We start from the raw sequence: 22,305 nt of genomic DNA, 5'->3' as shown, positions 1-22,305 counted from the left end.
TTTTGTCAGATAAATGTTTTACACATATTTTCTCCCCATCTTTGGATTATCTTACTTTTCTTAATTTTGGTGAAATCTAGTGATGAGATTTTTTTTCTTTTACATGATAATAATTTTTAAATTACATTAGATTCTGTAGAAACTAGGAATTAGAAAGGATGGAAGCAGAGTTATTTGAAAACTAGTGTTAGCCTAGAAGCTATCAATTTTGTGATCACTTGAAATACTCTCTAAGCCACTGAGCTAACCAGGCACTTAAGGTTGTTTTATTACAGATACCATTAGTAATTTAAAAGTTTCGTAGTCTGGGAAAAAAACTATTGTCTGACTGTTGCTGGGGTCACGGGCAGTGGGTGGGAAGATTAACTAGAAATATTCATTGAAATAATGAAGGAAAAATGCTAATGTAATTAATATACACTATATGTATCTTCGTGGTGGAGAATGGAATGTTTTATTTGTATAGGTTGCTTAAATCTCTATTGCCTAAATCTCTGTAAGTAATTATTTTTGAAGTACTGTAAAACAAAATAGCTCTGTTAGAAATATTTTTGTCTTTTGAAATAAAAGAATGTGAACCTACCTGTAAATTACATAGGAATTTGATGATAGCACTTGAATTTAGAACCAAATACACTACATCTTAGTTGGTTTTCCATTTTATGTGGAAAATACATCAAATTTTAGGGCTTTTAAAAAATCCTTTTATAACTGAAGAACTTAAAAGTTGCTTTTGTATTATACAGAGTATGAATTTTCTACATATAAATAAAGAAAAAGTACTTTTCCAGAACATAAATGGATAATTAAGTATAGAAGCCATGATTTTTATGCTTATAAATTTTTTAAAGTATAATTTTTGAATAATAAACAGTTCATATTACTGAAGTACTTAAGGTATTAGTTAAATAGAAATTAGAGACTCTCTTGAGTGTTATGTTGGCCCTAGTATATAAAAGTATCACCACGGCATTAGAGAAGTGAAAGAAGTATAATTGAATGCTTGGGTTTCACTAAAATGTGTTTCTTTTCATTTTGTCAGGATCTTAAATGTGTTTCGGCACTGGGTTGAACACCATTTTTATGACTTTGAAAGAGACTTGGAGTTGCTTGAAAGACTAGAATCCTTCATTTCAAGTGTAAGAGGTATATTATTTGAAGATTTGATTGGATCTTCTGTTTCATGAGGTTTTTTTTTTAATTTATGACTTTCAATTTAAGAAGCTAAACTATTTTTCATTTTTAAAAGGCAGAAGTAACATTTGGAATAATTTTTATAGATTCTAAGGAGCTCACATGTGTTTAGAACCACCTGAAGTGTTAAAATCTTGCCTTTTGAAGTTTTTTAGGAGAATCTTTTTTTTTAAGAAGTCAAAAGTCCTCTTTAGTAAATTTAAGCCCTTTAATGTTATCTCATCTCATGGTTGCCATTCCTTTAAATAATTGAATATTTGTATAATTTAATCTGTTTTCTTCTCCTCCTTAATCTTATCCTTCAGTTTTGAATGGTTAATAGCTTCTTAAATAATATTTACTTCCCCTGGAAAAGTTTTTGGTGTATTTTTGACAACTGAAAGATAGGAGTTTCCTACCTGAAGTTTCAGAACACAGCCCATGAAATGAAACTCTAGGTGGTGAATATTAAACAAATGTACATATCAAATGTATGCTGTTGAATCAAGAAAATTCATGTTTTCTCTGATAGTATAAGGCATTAATTAAGAATACCATAATTAAGTCTAGCTTCTTTCATCTCCTACTTGTTCTTTAAGGCAAATTTTACTTTAAATAGAGAATGTGATTCCTTTGTTTCAGTTTTGAGATATTTAAAACACATTTTTATCATGTGTGCTTTAAAATTGTTTATAGTACTAAGTTAATTTTTAACTTCATGTTCTTAATGCAGACACTAGAGTATATGTGATCTAAGAAGCTTCTAAAATACACACACATATTAGAATAAAGCCAGTAAATGATTTTGTTTAAAGGCCTTTCCTATACAAGTTATACCTCAAGATAACTAAACAGTTGATGAGGGAAAGTTTTTAAAGAAGCATTGCAACTAATAAGTGAAGAAGGAATGATAGAATTAGAATATTACCATTTCTCAACTCCTCCTAGTAACATCATAAAAAGAGAGACATTATATGCCTCTTATCAGAAATAGTCTTGCAAGTATTCATGTCGAAAGTTTATCCTGGACCAGATCAAATCTGTATGTGTTGATTTACAGAAGATACAGGGACAGAGAAACATGGCAAATGATACCACAGCGATGGAATTGGCAAAATTCAGACTTGGGAAACTCCACAAGTGAATTTCAACAAATAAATTGCAAGCAAAAATGAGAGATGATAGGGGAACCTGTAGATGAGAGGAGACTTGACACCTACTGACTCAATGCAAAATGTAGATCTTGTTCAGATCCTATTTCATACAAACTAACTGTAATAAAACATGAGACAATCAGGGAAATGTGAATACTAACTAGGTATTTGATGATATTAAGAAGATATTGTCATTTTTATATGTGATAATGGTATTATGGTTATTTTAAAGTTTTTAACTTTTAGGTAATACTTCAATATGAATGAAATTATATGATATCTTAGATTTGCTTTGAAATAACATAAGGAGTAGAGGGCGGACATGAGTGGGGTTAGATGAAACAAAAAGTGCCATGAGTTGATAGTTGTTGAAGGTGCATGAAAGTTACAGATTATACGAAGATTTGCAGTTATATCTGTCAAGTAAAGGGCATTTTTGTTTGTGTTCTTTTTCTAGGGAAAACTATGAAGAAATGGGTAGAGTCAATTGCTAAGATCATCAAGAGGAAGAAACAAGCTCAGGCAAATGGAATAAGCCATAATATTACCTTTGAAAGTCCACCTCCACCAATTGAATGGCATATCAGCAGACCAGGGCAGTTTGAAACGTTTGATCTCATGACACTTCATCCAATAGAAATTGCACGTCAGCTGACACTTTTGGAATCTGATCTCTACAGGTAGACAATTAACATTAATTCGCTGCTCTGTTTTCAAGAACTTTGAACAGTTCCATCTATTTTCAGAACATTTTGAAAATTATTCATGTGTGCTTAAAAATACTTCATCTGTTCTTGTGTGTTGGGAAGAAAGTTCATAGCACAGTTTTTAACTATAGTCTGTTCTGCAGGTGAAAGTCATAAATTATTGCTCTTCAGGCCTAGATTAGGTCCTAGCAATCCTTCACAAGAGGAGTGGCAGAGAGAAGACTAATGCAGTACAATAGCAACCACTTTATAGACAGTCACCCAGCTCCTATTCCTAATACTTTCTCATATTGCTTTAGTTTGAGTTGGTTCCGTTAAGACAGTCAGTATGGATGCTAGGCTCTGGGCAGCTAAGTAAATAGAATATTGAGTGACTTAAGTTTTATTCTTTTTTTTTTCAAATATGTAATCAAAAAATTTTTTCAATATGTAATCAAATTTTTATTTTATTTCATTTTATTATTATTTTTTGAGGTACGCGGGCCTCTCACTCTTGTGGCCTCTCCCGTTGCGGAGCACAGGCTCCAGACGCGCAGACTCAGCGGCCATGGCTCACAGGCCCAGCCGCTCCGCGGCATGTGGGATCTTCCTGGACCGGGGCACAAACCCGTGTCCCCTGTATCAGCAGGCGGACTCCCAACCACTGCGCCACCGGGGAAGCCCTGTAATCAAAATTTTAATGTGGGGCTTGACTGGGTTAGGTTTGCAAGGCAAATGAGTAACAAAATTCTTAGAGGAGTAAAGATTTCTTCACTTCTTTTAAGGAGTCTCAAATACTTTAGCTATTTGAAGTCAATATTCACTTTAAAGAAAAGTATATTTTTGAAGTAGTGTGATGATGAACCATACTTAAAACTTCTGAACCATTTTCTTTTGTTTATAAGGATCACTAGAAATATACTTGACTATTTATTTTTATCTGTATCGCATCATTTGTCTTTATATATAAAGCAGTTCCTGCCCCTGTATCCACACAGATCACCCATTTACAACCTAATCTTTTAGCTTCATGGCTTTATCACTTCCAATGTCATTCTTTACTCCAACTCAGACATTTCCTATGGTCATATTCTGAATCTTGTCATCACTCCAAATTTTATTCCAGAATTACTAACTCATACATCTCATACCTTCCGAACCACAGTTTTTTCTCTTTTCCACTTGCATTATCAACTTATTCCTCTGTCATTTTTTTAAAACCACTGTCCTTCCCAGTACATTAGCCTCTTTCTGTCCTATCTACCTCATAATTTAAGCTTTCTTCTTTCATTTACGACCCAGGCTCCTGTGAAGAGTAGAGGCCTTGCAAAAAAAAAAAAAAAAAAAAAACAGAGTACAGGCCTTATAGGTAATCGCCACCTGCCAGCCCCAGCCAGAAAATAAACCCCTACCACTATCATTCCATCAAAAACTTTTCTGCATTCAGGAGCCGCTTTTAAAATGCAAACACCCCTAAGAAGTTATCCTGAGTAGCAGCCATTGTTTTTTTTTTAAACTGGGATTACACAGGGAAAAGCAAGAACATATAAAGTTTAGTGTAAATGGAGAATGTGGGAAAGCACCAGATATAAAACTTTACCTTCTTTAGAATTGGGTTTCTGATTTTCCCTGACTGTGCTGTTCAGAATTTAGCACACCCATCTGAGTTTGTTACCATCTCATTCAGAGTGTCATGTTATATTTTAAGTAATTTGGAGTTCAGGTGGTTTTTGTTGATATTGTGGGAATTTTTGTAGGAAAACACAGTTTTTTAAATTGAAGTATAGTTGATACACAATATTATATTAGTTTCAGTTGTACACTATAGTGATTCAATATTTTTGTGGCTATTTTATTTAAAGTTGCTATAAAATACTGGCTGTATTACCTGTGCTATATATCTTTGTAGTTTATTTATTTTATACATAGTACTTTGTTACCTCTTAATTCCCTCCCCCTAATTTGCCCCTCTCCCTTCTCTCTTCCTACTGGTAACCACGAGTTTGTTCTCTATATCTGAGTCTGTTTGTTTGTTATATTCACTTGTTTGTTATATTTTTAGATTCCATATATAAATGATAACATACAGTATTTGTCTTTCTTTGTCTGACTTCTTTCACTTAGCATAATATCCTCTAGGTTCATCCATGTTGTTGTAAATGGCAGAATTTCTTTCTTTTTTATGGCTGAGTAGTATTTGTGTGTGTGTGTGTGTGTGTGTGTATCTCACAAATTCTTTATCCATTCATCTATTGATGGGCACTTAAGTTGCTTATTTACTGTGGGATTTGTGATAGGTGGGAATGAAGGGACTTATTCCTTAGATAAAGCAAGTAGTACAGAATTAGGTTTTTCCTTATAGTGTTACATGAATGGACATCAGGAATAAGGGAGCACTTACCTCTATGTGGACCTACTTTCAGAACATAGAAATACCTTTGTTAAGTGATATGTGTATTATGGAAGAATGGTACCATATGTAAAATACTGACACTCTTTGTAAACTAATTTCTGGTGAAATAATAGAACCACTTAAGAAAACTTACTTCCAAGACTGTTCAAAGTACCCATTTACACTCAAATCTACTGAACTTTTTTATAATTATAATAGCCAAGTCTGTAGGACAGTGATGGCAATGCCAATGGTGAATTTTTTAAAAATTATGTAATCCTGAATCACTGTATACAGTGATTTAATCTGCTCTTCCATCTGATTTTTTATTCAGTATTTCAGGTATTAAAAAAATATAGAAGATAATACAATGAGGGTTCATCAGCAACAAAAGCATTACAAATAAAATTGAAACCCTTTGTGTAATTCTCTCTAATCCCATTTCTCTTCTTTCTTCCAAAGGATAACCACTATCTTATATTTGGTATTTACTATTCCTATATATGTCTTTATAATTTATACACATACACACATTCATAAACAATATGTAGCATTATTTTGCACATTTTAAGGCTGTTTATACTGATATATCATTCTGTGACTTGTTTTTTACTTAAATTGATTCTAGCATTTGTTCAAGTTGCTGAGTATAGCTCTAGTTTGCTTATTTTAATTGCTATATTGTATTCCATTGTATGAATACTCACTCCACAGTTTATCCAGTCTCTTGATGAGGAGCCTTTAGATTGTTTGGGATTTTTCACTCTTGGAAACAATGCTTGACTGAACATTCTTAAAAATGTTTTCTTATAAACTGTTGTATCTAGAATATATACCGAGGTGTACAATTGCTGTGTAATCTAGTATGTAGATTTTCAGTATTATGAGATATTGCCAAATTATTTTACAAAATGGTTGTATCAATTTTTACTTGCACATCAGTGATGGAGAGTTCCCTTTTTATCCACATTTTTACCCATTTGGTATTACACTTCTGTTAGTGTGATAGGAATAAATTGGGATTTCCTTGTGGTTTAATGTTCTTTTCCCTGAGTAAGAGTTAAAGTATTTTTTCATGTTCGTGGCTATTCAGTTCTGTTTCTCTGTGAATTACCTGCTTCTATGTTTGTTCCTTTATCTTTTAGACTCATCTTTTTCTTATTAAGTTTTAGGAGACCTTTAAATAATTTTGATACTAATCCTTTGTAGGTTAAGTGCATTGATTTTTGCTTCCACAGGAAAGTTCAACCTTCTGAACTTGTAGGGAGTGTATGGACCAAAGAAGATAAAGAAATAAATTCTCCAAATTTATTAAAAATGATTCGCCACACCACAAATCTCACTCTCTGGTTTGAAAAGTAAGTTTTTATTTACTTTGTCTTATTACTTCTTAATGTTATACTTCTATAATATTAAGTCATATATAAGCAAAAATTGTGGTTGAAAATATATTTCTTCTTTTCTATGTGAAACAAGGAACTTGCTTTCTAAGCCATGATTTTCTGTTTTCTTCTTTTTTTTGGTTAGGTGTATTGTGGAAGCGGAAAATTTTGAGGAACGGGTGGCAGTACTAAGTAGAATTATAGAAATTCTGCAAGTTTTTCAAGATTTGAATAATTTCAATGGTGTATTAGAGATCGTCAGTGCAGTAAATTCAGTATCAGTCTATAGACTAGATCATACCTTTGAGGTAAGTTTTAGGCTTAAATAGTTTATCCTTTTGGGGGGAGATAAAATAATGTGAAAGAGATTCCTTCTACCACTGATCTTTTTGAGTAAATCCTTTATAAATCCATCTTACTCCTTAAACACAGTGATATCACAATATTAGAAAATATATCAATATAAGTGAGCCTAGAATTCATCAAAGAATATGAATTTTGTGACTGTTTAATATGCTTACCTAAATGTAATGAAGTTCCAAATGGATATTTTCAGTGGTACATTGATTGTTTCAAATAAATGACAAAGAATTTTAAATATAAATGTACAAATTACTTTAATCACCGGTAGTATATAGTCAAAGAAAGAGTAACATGGAGAGAATGCTTTCTAGAACTTAGTTTTTTTTTAAATTATAAAATTGTGTATGCTTAGTGTTTATCATTGAAAATTCAGAAGATATAGAAAGTATAGAAAAGTTAGAGACTCAGCCATGCAAATATATTTGCCTTTGGGAATGTGAACTTTTACAATATTACTAGAAAGTAATCTGGCAGTATATGTTAAAATACAGATACTTTTGGACCCAGAAATAAAAACAGTGGATTATAAAGTTAAGGTACAAAGATCTAGTTTCTGCAGCAGTAATTGTAGTCGCAGAAAACTAGAAACAACCTGTGTCCATCAGTAGGAGAATGATTGAGTATGTTATCCTATACCTATGGCGTAGAATATTGGTTAGCTACAGAAAAAAAGTGAATAGAAGCTGTGTATATTGTCTTGGAAGAATAGTTGTGACATTTAGGGGAAAAGCTATTTAAAAAATCTTTAGAAAAATTAATATGATTTCATTTTGATGGAACAAAACAGAACAAACTGTAAACATGTAAGTGAGCTGCACAAGCATCGAGAAGAGTGTGGAAGGATACGTACTCTTCTCTTCACATTGGTTCTTACCATGGGTTGTGATGAGAGGGGAGTGGAGGGTTAGACTGATTTCATGTGTGTGTTTTTCTGTTTGGGTGTTTGCATGTTATTGATTTGTATGGACTTATTTATATTAAAGATATTAATAGTCAAATATTGCCAAATAATCTATCTAATAGACTAATAATTTCAATTCTCATTTTGAAAACTCTGAAGGAGTGTATTCATTTTGAGACGTTAAGCTTTAGCTTCTTAAAAGTTGAATATTTATATTCAACAGTATTTATAAAAATAGGTACATGGTATAAAGAATAAAAATACAAAGAATACCTGTTTACCTGGCATCCAGTTTAAGAACCCCTCCCAATCCCTCCCCTTCCTTGCCCCTTCAGAGCCAGCTACTATGCTGAATCTTGTGCTTATCATTCTCTTGCTTTTTTCTATAGTTTTACTGTTTGTATCTCTAAACAGTGTTGTTTCATTTTGCATGTTTCTTAATTATATATGAATATAATTCTTCTAAGACTTTTTTTACCCAACATTATATTCCTAAAATTCATCCATGTTGTTTCTTTTAACTGTAGTTCATTCTTTTTTTATAGCTGTATCATATTTTAGAAATAACTTTACCAAAATTTATTTCTTTATTTGCTTATTTATTTATTAGTTAGTTAGCTAATGGTCATTTGGATTGTTTCTAGTGTGGCACTATTATCAGTAATATTGCCATAAACATTTTCTGCATCTATCCTGGTGCTTACATGCACAAATTTCTCTTAAGTTGTATACCTAGGAGTAGAATTATTGGATGATAGAATAGATAATGCCCAATTGTTTTCTCAAGTATTAATCATACCAGTTTATACTCCCACCAGAAGCTTGAATTCTGGTTGTTCCACATTCTTGCGAACACTTGATATTGTCAGTTCTCTTTATTTTTCTAGTCTTGTGGTGTGGGTTTATAATTCCCTAATTTCTAATGAGTTTGAACCTCTTTTAAGATGTTTTGTTGGTTCTTTGTATTGTGGAAATTTTTTATTTTTGGTTGAGTTTTTCTAATGAATTTGTATGAGTTCTCTCATATACTGGATTTTAATCCTTTGTCAGTTATGTGTGTTGTAAATATCTTTTTCCAGATTGAAGCTGCTATTTTCACCATTTTTTATGATGTCTTTTGATGAACAAAAATTCTTAATGTCACATTTACTTATTTTTTTCCTTTGTAATTTGTGCTTTTTGGTGTCTTGTATAATAGATCCTCCTCTGTTACCTTAATGTTTTATCTTTCTCATTAAGTCCTTAATCCAGCTGGAAATGAGTTTTGAGTATGGAATCTAATTTCCATTTGGCTAGCCAGTTGATCTCACACATTTATTCAAAGTCCATTCTTTCTCCATTGATCTGTAGTGTCAGCTGTATCATAAGTTGAGTATCCATAAATGTGTGGGTCTGTTTTTGGTCCCTCTATCCTGTTCCTTTGATGTATTTGATTATTACTTTGCTAGTGCCACATGTTTAAATTACCATAATTTTATACTAGTTCTTGATACAGTATAGTAGGGCAAGTCCCCACCAATCATTCTTTTTCAAAAGTGACTTACTCTTTTTTTTTTTTTTTTTAGTTCTCTGACCAGGGATTGAACCTGGGCCCTGGCAGTGAAAGTGCCGAGTCCTAACCACTAGCCTGCCAGGAAATTCCCAAGAGTGACTTACTCTTGATCCCTTGCTATTATATAAATTTTAGAATCATTTTAAGTTTAATTATTTTAAAGGTTGGGGTTTTGGTAAGAATTATACTGGCTCTATAAATCAATTATGAAGAACTGACATTTTTACAATAATGAGTTTTCCCAACTATGAACATTGTGTATCTCTCCATTTATTTATTTATTTAATAAAGTTTATGGTTTTCTTGATGAAGATCTCACATCTTTTGTTACATTTATATTAGAATATTTTAATAATCTTGTTTTCTTTGTTGATGATATCTAGAAATGCAGTTGATTTTTGCCTATTGATTTTATATCCAGCAACATTGCTACATTCTCTCATTAACATTCTATTTGTAGATTTATTTCATGTCTTCACAGACAATCATTTCCTCTGTGAATACTGACAGTTTTTCTTGTCAATCCCTAGTCTTTTATTTATTTTTCTTGTCCATTCTAGTTAGGACTTCCGTATAGTACTGAATAAAAGTTACAATGCAGGGCCTCCCTGGTGGCGCAGTGGTTGAGAGTCCGCCTGCCGATGCAGGGGATGCGGGTTCGTGCCCCGGTCTGGGAGGATCCCATATGCCGCGGAGCGGCTGGGCCCGTGGGCCGTGGCCGCTGGGCCTGCGCGTCCGGAGCCTGTGCTCCGCAACGGGAGAGGCCACAGCAGTGAGAGGCCCGCATACAGCAAAAAAAAAAAAAAAAAAGAAAAAAAAAAAGTTACAGTGCAGTCACCTTTGCCTTTTCCTTAAGTTAAAAGGAATGAGTTGAGGGACTTCCCTGGCAGTCCAGTAGTTGGGACTTCGCCTTCCAGTGTGTGGGGGGTGAGTGAGTGGTCCCTGCTTGCGGAGCTGGGGTCCCGCATGCCTCACAGCCAAAGGGCCGGCGCGTGGAACAGAAGCAGTGTTGTAGCAAATTCAGTAAAGACTTTGAAAGTGGTCCACATCAAAAAAAATCTTTAAAAAAAAAAAAAAAAGGAAATGAGTTGAATGGTTTTCCATCAAGTATAACGTTTGCTGTCAGTTTGTGTGTGTGTGTATCTATCAGGTTTAAAATAAAATAATTCATTTTTAATTAAAAATGTAATAATGAAATATAAAATAAATGACTGCTTACTTGGTTTACTACATTTTTGTTCAGTTCTTGTCTCCCTCCCACAACCTTCTCCTCTTTACCAAAACCTTATTACCTTTAGCCCCAAAAGATCTTACAGTGGAAAAATATTTGAATGCCATGGGATTATATTTTTCTCCAACAGCTATAACTTGAAACTCTGGCTAATCAGGATTATAACTAATAATATCCTGTGGAAGATTTTTTTATTGTTTAATCCTCTAATTTATATTAGAAAAAAAAAGTTTTAAAGTTTTATATTTATAGATAAGAAATCATTTCCAGCAAGTGCAGGTAAAAATACTACTCATCTCTTAATTTAAAAAATTGTTTTTCAAATATTTGCAAAATTTTAAAATTGAAAGCTCTGCATCTATAAAATATGATTGAATTGTAAAAAAGCAAATTATGCTCAGTTTATATATTTTAAAGGCATTGCAGGAAAGAAAAAGGAAGATTTTGGATGAAGCTGTGGAATTAAGTCAAGATCATTTTAAAAAATATCTAGTGAAACTTAAGTCAATCAATCCACCTTGTGTGCCTTTTTTTGGTAAGTTACTAAAAATGGATTTATATTTTGAGGGAAAGTTTTTTATATAGTGAAAAGAGACCAGCCTCTAGAAGCAGATTGTCCTGATTTTATATCTGAGCACATCTGCTTTTATTAGCTTTCTATATTGATAAATAAAACCTAAACTCTGTATGTAAACTCTATCTATATAGTGAAGATTCTAGTAATTACCTCGTAGAGTTGTAAGGAGCTCTGTGAGACCTCTAAGACCGGTAGTCTCATTCATGAGGGCACCTCTCAAAGGCCTAACCTCCTCATTCTGTCACAGTGGGCATTAGGATTTCAACGTATGAATGTTGAACATTCAAACATTCAAACCATAGCATGCACCAAAAATGTCTCCAGGCATTCCCAGATATCTATCCTCTGGGGGACAAAATTGCCCCCAGCTGAGAGTCACTGATTTAAATGAATCAGTAATTATGCATGAAAGAGGAACTGAAGATTTTCTTCCGGTCCAAAACTGAAGAATAATTCTTTTCTATCTAATTTATGGGCTTTGGGAGGGCAGAATTAGTTTATAAATTTGTAGTCTTATTAACCAGAATTGGCTTAAAATTAATTTATTGATCAGTAATCATTTAAGATCATTGGCATTAAAGATTTATAAGTAAATATTAAAATGGCTAGAATAGATTTAACACTTAAAATTTAGACTTTGTGAATGAATCCTCCCTTTTATTTTAGGCTGTTAGACTAAGAAATGGCAAATTAAGCTCTTTATAAACCCTAGTTTTCTTTCAATTTTAAATTGTTTCCATCCATGTAAAAAAATTCTTAATGTAAAATTGATGATTAAATATATCAGAGATTTTAGTAGTAAGAACTGCTGTATTATAGGATGTCTTTTGACTTTACTAGATCAATTGTTTTCCCAAATGGTTAAGTAACCAATTTTAAAACTTCTTCAAATACTTTTTTTTACTAGGAATATATTTAACAAATATTCTGAAGACTGAAGAAGGGAATAATGATTTTTTAAAAAAGAAAGGGAAAGATTTAATCAATTTCAGTAAGAGGAGGAAAGTAGCTGAAATTACTGGAGAAATTCAGCAATATCAGAATCAACCTTACTGTTTACGGATAGAACCAGAAATGAGGGTAAATATTTTCTTTGCTTTTCTTTAAAAAGAGAACATGTTAAATCCTCTGCCCTCTCTAAGATATGGCATAACCATACATTATGATCTTTATTTTGCTATGAAAATAGTATGAGTTAATTTATCAATAGATAGAAGTGGTGAATATTAGATATTCTGCACTAGCAGTCTGCAGTTATTAATATTATTAGGCACTTTGTCTTGACATTGTTGTTTCTTTGTGCAGCTGGTTTATGTAGCCCTTTCAAAAAATGAATGACAAAGTGGAATGAAAGAAGCTTTCTGATGTCCACACAGTAAAAAGAAAATCCACTACCAGTACTATCATTGATTGATAGACATTTTAGATATTTTATATGTGCCAATGTAACATTAAGTAATTAATCCCTTTATAAGAACATTGCATTTAAATAGGGGAAGGGGTTGGGAGAGTGGTGTGTATATATGCGTAGTAAAAAATGATTTTTTTAAAACATTTTCTCACTTGGTGTTCTGTTTTGAGCAATAGTTTCATAATATTGATTCTGTGGTACTATAAGATGTGAAATATCTTCTAAATTAGAGTAAATTATGGTATTATGTTTATAGTGAGTTTTATTGTATTATACTTATTTGAAATTCAGAACATATGATAACTATCAGAATAAGTTCACCTTTCACATTAAAAATTGTGCTACACTTTCAGATGTAGTCTGCAGGTTGGGCATGTTGAGTGAAAATGGTCACTATCATTCCCACCCTCCTAAACTGTAAGATGGTAACTATTCTTTGTTCCAAGTTCAAAACAAAGAACCCTAAAGTCCTAAGAAAAAATGAACTGAAGTATACACCATTATGAAAATACAGACAGATACTTGCTCTAAAGAAAATTGTCACCTATTTCATCCCCTTCTCTCACTATTTAGCCAACCCTCTGTGATGTGGTGCTTCATAGGGCTAAAGAAATGTTCTTGAGGGAATTCCCTGGCGGTCCAGTGGTTAAGACTCTGTGCTCTCACAGATGAGGGCCTGGGTTCAATCCCAAGTTGGGGAACTAAGATCTCACAAGCTGCATGGTGCAGCCAAAAAAAAAAAAGAAATGTTCTTGAAGCCCAGATTAGAGTTCACACTGTATTTCCTCCCCAAAATAATGTTACATTGTAGCTGGGTATAATTAAAATAGTAATTTTAGCATTCATATCTCAGTAATTCCTAATAGGTTTCTGTGATCCAATCTAGACATCCTACTGTTGTTCAAAGCATTCTTTTGGGGGTTAGGGGCAGAGAATGCTTTCTTTATAGATTGACTCAAAGTAAGTTTAAAAAGTAGATAAAGTAGCTAATCACTTTCAAAGCATAGTTAGCCAAACTAAATAGTATTTAAAAAATAGAGTAAAGGATAAGAAAATCACAATTATAACTTCATAAAAGTCATTAAATTACTGTTGGTCCATTTGATTTAATTTAGCTAACCTGAATATAAGAATAAATTGTTTCGGGCTTCCGTGGTGGCGCAGTGGTTGAGAGTCCGCCTGCCGATGCAGGGGACATGGGTTCGTGCCCCGGTCCGGGAGGATCCCACATGCCGCGGAGTGGCTGGGCCCGTGAGCCATGGCCGCTGAGCCTGCGCGTCCGGAGCCTGTGCTCCGCAACGGGAGAGGCCACAACAGTGAGAGGCCTGCGTACCGCAAAAAAAAAAAAAAAAAAAAAAAAAAGAATAAATTGTTTCAATATTGTTAAAGGAGTAATATCATTTTCTTGAAATTGGCAGAATGCCTGAAAAATGGAAGAATTTTATACTAGAAATTCTAAAGCTCATTTTGCCTACTGCTAAAGCTAAAACCCAGAACTTATTTGTATATATGCTTCTAAGCTACTTCAAAATTAAATAAAGCTAAATCCAGTAATTTGCTTGTCAGAAATTTTTCTAAGGAAGCCATCAGAAATGCACAGAAAAATTTATGCACAAGGAGTTGATAATAACAATAATTATTACTATAATAGCAAAGAATTAGAAAACACCTATGTGGGTTACTACCTATATGGAAATTGGTGAAATAAATTCTGGAACATCCATCTGATGAAGTATTATATAGTTAAAATTTGTATAATTTAAAGTAAATAAACCATACAGAAAAAAATTAATTGAATACTTTCAAAAGGCTAAAAATAGCTATGTTGGATCCCAATTTTGCAGGAAAAAAATTTCAATATATGTATATGTGCATATATTCACACACAGAGTTAAAACATTGGAAGGATATTCCAATAGTAAAATGTTAACAGTGCGATCTCTGGTTGGTGAGATTACTGTTTATTTTTTTGTACTTTGTTAAATCATCTAAATTTTTTACTTAAAAACTTGTATTTTATAAGCAGCTCATGCAGCTCAATATAAAAAAAACACACAACCCAATCCAAAAATGGGCAGTAGACCTAAATAGACATTTCTCCACAGAAGACATACAGATTGCCAACAAACACATGAAAAGATGCTCAACATCACTAATCATTAGAAAAACGCGAATCAAAACCACAATGAGGTATCACTTCACACCAGTCAGAATGGCCATCACCAAAAAATCTACAAGCAGTAAATGCTGGAGAGGGTGTGGAGAAAAGGGAACCCTCCTGCACTGTTGGTGGGAACAGTGCTTTGTGACCACCTAGAGGAGTGGGATAGGGAGGGTGGGAGGGAGGCTCAAGAGGGAGGGGATATGGGGATATATGTATACATATAGCTGATTCACTTTGTTGTACAGCAGAAACTAACACAACACTGTAAAGCTATTGTACTCCAATAAAGATGAAAAACAAAATTTCTATATATGTCTATTTTATAAACTAGTATATAAATAAATATTTATAAATAAACTAATTTATAAAACCTGTAACTTGGAAAATATTTTTTTAGTAAAGACAAAAAAGTTTGCTAGAGGCTAACATAGATATGTTTATATAATTGTTCTTGAAATTACTTTTTTTTTATTTCATAGTGCAATTTTGTAATACCATCCAAAGGTAGACACTTACTACACATTTTGAAATTACTTTTGAATAGATTTTAGTCCAATTTATCTCTTTTTTTCCTGATCATCAAAGTTTCATTGTGGATTATAAGTATAATTCTGTTTTAATCACTTTTGACAGCTTATTACTGATGATCATTTTGTTGTTATAATGAGTAGGAATGTTAACTGAGGGATACTGAGACATTAAGATGGTAATAAGTGAAAAATCTGTTCATCTTCTTAAAGAACTTTAAGACTGGAATATACAGCTTACATAAAAACTTTATACTTTTATCCGAAAACAGAGAGATTTGAATCAGCAATTCTTGAGGACTTTTCAGACATTAGGATCTGTTAATTTGTTGATGATATTTTTATATTAAACTGATGAAGTAAACGTTTTAATAAAATCTAAAATAGGTACTCATGGATATTTGTTTAATTCCAGAGGTTCTTTGAAAACCTTAACCCCATGGGAAATGCTTCTGAAAAAGAGTTTACAGATTATTTGTTCAACAAGTCACTAGAAATTGAACCCCGAAACTGCAAGCAGCCACCTCGATTTGTAAGTCCATTACAGTTTTGGAAAAAATTGTTTTTTAAAGCAATGCTATCTTCAGTGTTCAACAGACATTAAAATTGTACTTTGCTTGAATAGCTGTTTTTAAGTGTTTTGTTTTGCAGTGTTTATACTATTTCTAAAATTTTATATGCTGTGGGGGAAAAGTTAGCATTTTGATAAAATCTGGTTTATCCTTTATCTTAGTACCACTTGTTTATCTGTCTTTTTTTTTTTTTTTTTTTTTTTTTTTTGCGGTACGCGGGCCTCTCACTGCTGCGGCCTCTCCCGTTGCGGAGCACAGGCTCCGGACGTGCAGGCTCAGCAGCCATGCACGCGGGATCCTCCCGGACCGGGGCACGAACCCGCATCCCCTGCATCGGCAGGCGGACGCCACCAGGGAAGCCCCTATCTGTCCATTTTTTTTTTTTTTTTTTTTTGCGGTACGCGGGCCTCTCACTGTTGTGGCCTCTCCCATTGTGGAGCACAGGCTCCGGATGCACAGACTCAGCGACCATGGCTCATGGGCCCAGCCACTCCGCGGCATGTGGGATCCTCCCGGACCGGGGCACGAACCCGTGTCCCCTGCATCGGCAGGCGGATTCCCAACCACTGCGCCACCAGGGAAGCCCTATCTGTCCATTTTTGATCCTTCCTAGTATAAGGGGAAAAGCTATGAGAAAGTGAGAACCTAAATGGCAGGTAGCTAATGGAACAGGAAATGAAAAGACCTGGGAAGGAGTAAGGAGAGATATCATAGTTCTTCTGACTTGACCCTCGCTCCTGCCATAAGAGCACCATTGTCCGTAGTTACCACTGGAACCCACCTCTCTCGCTAAAATTTGCTGCTATACAGTAGTTCCTTTTATTCCTGGGTTTCGCAGTGACAACAGAAGTAGTAGAAGACCAATTCTAAGTAGCTGAAGGTGAAGCAAGGTGTGGAAGGAAGTAAAAACATTTGTGATACACCAACTTCGAGCCAGGTAGTTTCATGTTACCTCATCTCCACAACAACTGTATGATATTGATCTTACTCTCATTTTACAGACATAAAAACTGAGGCTCGAAGGAGATAAATAACTTTTTCAAGGCTGCATAGCTAGATATGGGCACACTTGAGGTTTTAACTCAAGTTACCTGAATCTGAGTTCATGTTTCTTCATCAGGTTACCCCTGGGAGAGGTTTTAAAAGGGAGTAGAGGTTGAAGGTGGGAGATAATGATAGCAATTTTTTCCAAAGACTCTAAAGTATCATTGTGGAGGTTGGTCATTTATTATTAGGGAAGGGGAAAAAAAAAAGGTCTTTTTTTTCTAAAGCACCCAGCATAATATGTTGCATATATTATGTCTACAGTGAATATTTGTAAAATTGATATCAGTAGTTTGAAGAAGTTTAGGCTCAAGTGTTTGGGGAGTAAACAGTTGTTTTCACACAGATTTCGCAGTATTTTATTTCTGTAGTATGAAAAGAGGTTTACTTATACAGTATTCGAGTCAATGTTAAAATTAAGCCAATCAAATCCCAAAGCATTCCACTGGAATGTTACAGACTGTCGTTGCAGACTGGGATTTATTGTACTCTCTTAACTGTATGCTAAGAATTAATAAGGTAATACTAAGTCATAATAAATAAAGTACGTGCAAGTTTGTAATCATAATTATATTTGCTTTTCCTAGCCTAGGAAATCAACTTTCCCTTTAAAATCTCCTGGAATAAGGCCTAATACAGGCCGACATGGCTCTACCTCAGGTACTTTACGAGGTCATCCAACACCATTAGAAAGAGAACCATGTAAAATAAGCTTTAGTCGGATTGCTGAAACAGAGCTTGAATCAACAGTGTCAGCACCAACCTCTCCAAATACACCATCTACTCCACCAGTATCTGCTTCTTCAGACCTTAGTGTGTTTTTAGATGTGGATCTCAACAGTTCCTGTGGTACGTATTTGGTGTAAACTATTTGGCAAAAAAAGGAATCTTGTGTTTCAGTTAATTCTTTTCATCATTTTAATTAGGAAACTGTAGAATCCTTTGCAAACTATATTAGTGTGAAAAGTGACATCTATATGTGAAAATAGTGATTAACATGGGAGTAAAGCATTATTTGTGCATTGTTTATGCATATTATTTTCTAGTATATTCATTCAACAAAGATTTATTTAGAACCTTTTGAGCCCCAATGCTACTCTAAAGGGGAGCAGTAGACAATGAAAAAGAAAACAAAGCAGATAAGTTTTGTGAAGGAAATTTAAAAAGAGACTGAGAGGGAACTACTTATGCTAAGAAAGGAAAAACATTCCAGGTACAAAGAATACCAGGTTCATTCTTTAAAAACTAACATGACCAAAGATGATGATAAAATTCTGAACTCTGTGTGTGTTATTACGTATGTTACTTTATGCAAACATATTTTAAAAATATAACCGTACATATTACCTTCCTTTTCAAATTGATTTTTCTCATTCCGATAGGAAGCAATAGCATCTTTGCTCCAGTCCTCTTGCCTCATTCAAGTAAGTAAGAATTTGAGTCGATTCTAATGAAATGACTATAAAGATAATAATTGAATTGATAAAATTTGTATATGAATATTTTGGGTTTTAGCAACATTTCAAAATTTTAAGAAATGAATGAAATTCTTATAGATAAATCAAATTATTTTCTTTCAACTGGGTACTATTTAAACTTTACTACAGTTTATTTTCATCATTTTTTAACCTATCTATGTTCTAGGGGCTATATGACATTGAACAAATTACTTAGCATATCCGATTTGTTAAGGGTCAGATGAGATAACTATTTAGAAGCAGCTAGCACATTACTTGGCACAGGATGAGCAGTGATTTCATATCAGTTGCCTCTCCTCTTCCCCACTCCTTCCAATTCATTTCCTATAGGAATAATACTAAATGTTTATCAGGTTCCCAGGCTAGTCTTGATCACTTATTTCTTCTCATGAGCTTTTTTTAGTTAAAGCAGCATTTTAAGTAAAATACTGTCACCTTTCTTTCTATGGTCATTTGTTTAAAATAAAATAACCCAAAGGGACACAGCAGCTTCAGGAATAATCCTCCCAATCTAGAGGACTTCTGCTTCTATCATAGTAAAATGTGAATCATTTAGATAGTAGCAAGAGAGTTTCTGTCTTGTGAGAAGAGTAAAGTTTTTCTTTTAAATGTTTAATTCTGTACTTTATTTTAATTTTTAAATTTTTATCAAGGTGATATATGCATAGAGTTTTAAAAGGCAAATGGTGCTTAAAATACTTAAGATGAAATTAACAACAGTTCTACCCGATGACTCCCCACCCCTTGTTTTCCAGTGATTTTTCCACATTTTTAAATGATGTTTTTATATTTTTCTCTCTCTTGAATCATTAATTTTAGACAGTGTTTACTGATTTCCTATTATGGTAGATGAAGATTTCACCCTTTACCTAATATACTTAGCGCATTTGGGGAAAATATTATTCACTGCCAAGTCAAGGAGTGTATACTCTGATCATGCTTCCTTTCTTGTACAGCTCTGTTTCCTGAAGTTAATAATAGCTTCATTAATGTTTAGGATTTTTGTTTGTTTGTTAGTTTTTAAACATCTATTGCTACATCTTCCCACACCCTTTTACAGCACAGTTTTCCTTAAAGTCAGACCATTTAGGGAATTTATCTAGGATTTTTTGTTTTGGGTTTTTGTTTTTTGGTTTTTTTTTTTTGCGGTACGCGGGCCTCTCACTGTTGTGGGCTCTCCCGTTGTGGAGCACAGGCTCCAGATGCGCAGGCTCAGCGGCCATGGCTCACGGACCCAGCCGCTCCGCGGCATGTGGGATCTTCCCGGACCGGGGCACGAACCCGTGTCCCCTGCATCGGCAGGCGGACTCTCAACCACTGCTCCACCAGGGAAGCCCTTTGGGGGGTTTTTGTGTGTGTGCTTTTTAACTTGGAAACTTCCTTCCTGATGCTCTTTTGTCCTGCTCCAGTTGGGACTGGTTGCTGTCTTGGCCTCTGACCCAGCTGAAATCCTAGAACTTTCTTTTGTTGTCATACTAGAAATTCCCTTCATCTCTCTTGTGTTGGATTCTTGTTTTTTGGATTCCTTGTCTTCTTTCTTGATATGCTTCCTTATTTTGGTAGGGGTACATCTTCAGTAGCTACCTGAGAAAGGATACATAGGATATAAATTTTTAAGTTCTTGCATTTCTGAAAATGTACTTATACATTTAGTTGTTAATAGTTTGGCTGGGGGAATTCCCCAGCAGTCCACTCCACGCTTTCACTGCCAAGGCCCTGGGTTCAATCCCTGGTCGGGGAACTAAGATCCCACAAACTTCATGGTGCAGCCAAAAAAAAGTTTGCCTGGGTATGGAATTTTAAATCATTTTCAGTCAGAATCTTGAAGACAGTTTCCCACTGTCTTCTAGCTTTCATAGTTGCTGTTTAGAAGTCTAATATCATTCACTCATAAATTATTCATGCATAATTTTTAAATGCCTACTATATGCAGGTACTGTTGTAGGTGTGAGAGAAGTGGCACTGAACAAAATAGACAAAAATCCTTCTGACAGTGATGCTACATTCTTAATCCTTTTTTTGAAAACCGGAGTTTACTTGCTGTAGCAAAGAGACCCAAAAATACAGTGTCTTACATGAAATAGAAGTTTACTTCTCAAAATAGCCAGAGCAAGTAAACAACTCTGCTCTATAAGGTTTTCAGGCTAGCAGGGCAATCCAGGATTCTCAAAATTTGGCTTCCATCTCTGAGTCTTGAGCAACTGATTTGAGTTGTTACCATTTTTCTGCCAGCAGGAACATGGAGAGCAAGGAGCTTTGTTACAAAAAGTGATCTGGGAGTTGCAGGTATCACTCCTGCTCTCATCCCATTGGCCAAAACTTAGTCACATGGACACAGATGCAAGGGAGGCTAAGAAATGTTGTCTGTAACTAGGCAGCCTTTTGTCTTGCTAAAATTCATGGGATCCTATTACTAAAAGGAAGAAAGGGACAGGCGCACTGGGGGACAATTAGCAGTCTCTGCCACATTAAATTCAAGAAACTTTTAGGATCTTCTGTTTATTCCTAATGATCTATACATTCACAATGATCTGCTTTGATGTGGGTCTTTTTTTCTTCTTTCATTTTGCTGTCTATAATGAGCCCTTTAAATTTAGAGATTCATGTCTTTGATTTCTAGCAAGTGTTCCTTGTATCATTTTTTAAATAATTTCTTCCCTGCCATGTTCTCTGAGTCCCTTTTTGGAGCTTCTTTTCCATATTGTACATCCTAGATTCATCCTCTGATTTTCTTTTATCTCCTGTTGTCCATCTCTTTATGTGTTCTGTTTTCTGGGAGATTTCCTTACTTTATTGCCCAGTTTTTCTATTTTTTTTCATCTATCATGATTTTGAATTTCTAAGAATTCTTTCTAAATTCCCTCTGATCATGCAATTTTTATATCATCCTAGTCTGGTTTCATTATTCAATTTTTGAAAAAAATTGATTTTGTTTCTGGTATAGTTTCTTTTCTGAGTTTCTTTCTTCTATTAGTTGTGGTCTGTGTTCTTTCATATTGGAGGTTTTTCTTTCTTGTCTGGGATCCTTAGCTTTCTGTTCATATTTTAGAGTGAGGCAATATAAACTGATAGGAAGTGTGATATCCGTGGGCAAAGCTTGTTGCCTTGTAGGTTTCGCTGTTAGAGTGATAGAGTGATGAGATTTTTTTTTTTTTTACTTAGGAAGTCCCCAAATTTCAGGATCTATGAGGCGTTTTCTCTAAGAGTGTTTAGTTTCTCCAAAGAAAGATCTTTGAATCTTCTGCCTGGGAGATCTCTGCATTTAGTATGAAAATCTGTGTTTTCAGCACAGACTAGTGTTCCCAAGTCTGAAGTTTATATTCTGCAGAGAATAAAAACCCTCAGTCTCCTACAGTGGTGGGAATGTGGTAATTGCCTGGCCTCACTAAGTGGAGAATAGGATTTGGGGGTTCTCACTGGCCCTTGTATAGATGTAATCATATCTTCTGTTTTCACGTCCATGCCTTCCATTATACCAAGTGCCTTTAATTCCTGATCCCTCCTTTGGTTCTCTGGGGGCAAATCTGCTGCTGTTTGTCAGTCCCACTCACTATAGACATTTGGGTTTCATCTTCCTCCATTTGTCTCCTTCATGTACATTGTAGTCCACCTTCATGCATTGAAGCTTCAGGATCCAGATGTTTCCTGGCTTCATTGAAGTTTGTGCATGTTTCTTATTTTCCTGGTTGTTCAGCATT

At 34.3% G+C, this 22,305-nt stretch overlaps 1 protein-coding gene across 1 annotated transcript in view; it reads left to right on the top strand.

Annotated features, from left to right (window-relative positions):
- The window catches only part of SOS2 (SOS Ras/Rho guanine nucleotide exchange factor 2), a 103,848-nt gene that overhangs the window by 73,366 nt on the left and 8,177 nt on the right, over nt 1–22,305 (top strand). Inside the window, exons 13-21 of the mRNA XM_082617948.1 lie at nt 1,043–1,146; nt 2,785–3,007; nt 6,644–6,763; nt 6,933–7,095; nt 11,252–11,369; nt 12,319–12,491; nt 15,929–16,045; nt 17,717–17,978; nt 18,512–18,553. Of these exons, the coding sequence (XP_082474074.1) occupies nt 1,043–1,146; nt 2,785–3,007; nt 6,644–6,763; nt 6,933–7,095; nt 11,252–11,369; nt 12,319–12,491; nt 15,929–16,045; nt 17,717–17,978; nt 18,512–18,553 (1,322 nt within the window). The remainder of the gene's footprint in view (nt 1–1,042; nt 1,147–2,784; nt 3,008–6,643; nt 6,764–6,932; nt 7,096–11,251; nt 11,370–12,318; nt 12,492–15,928; nt 16,046–17,716; nt 17,979–18,511; nt 18,554–22,305) is intronic.

This window comes from Mesoplodon mirus (genome assembly GCF_964341445.2).
Source record: "Mesoplodon mirus genome assembly, chromosome: 4".
NCBI classification, from domain to species: domain Eukaryota; kingdom Metazoa; phylum Chordata; class Mammalia; order Artiodactyla; family Ziphiidae; genus Mesoplodon; species Mesoplodon mirus.
This window is presented reverse-complemented; position numbering and strand designations above follow the sequence as displayed.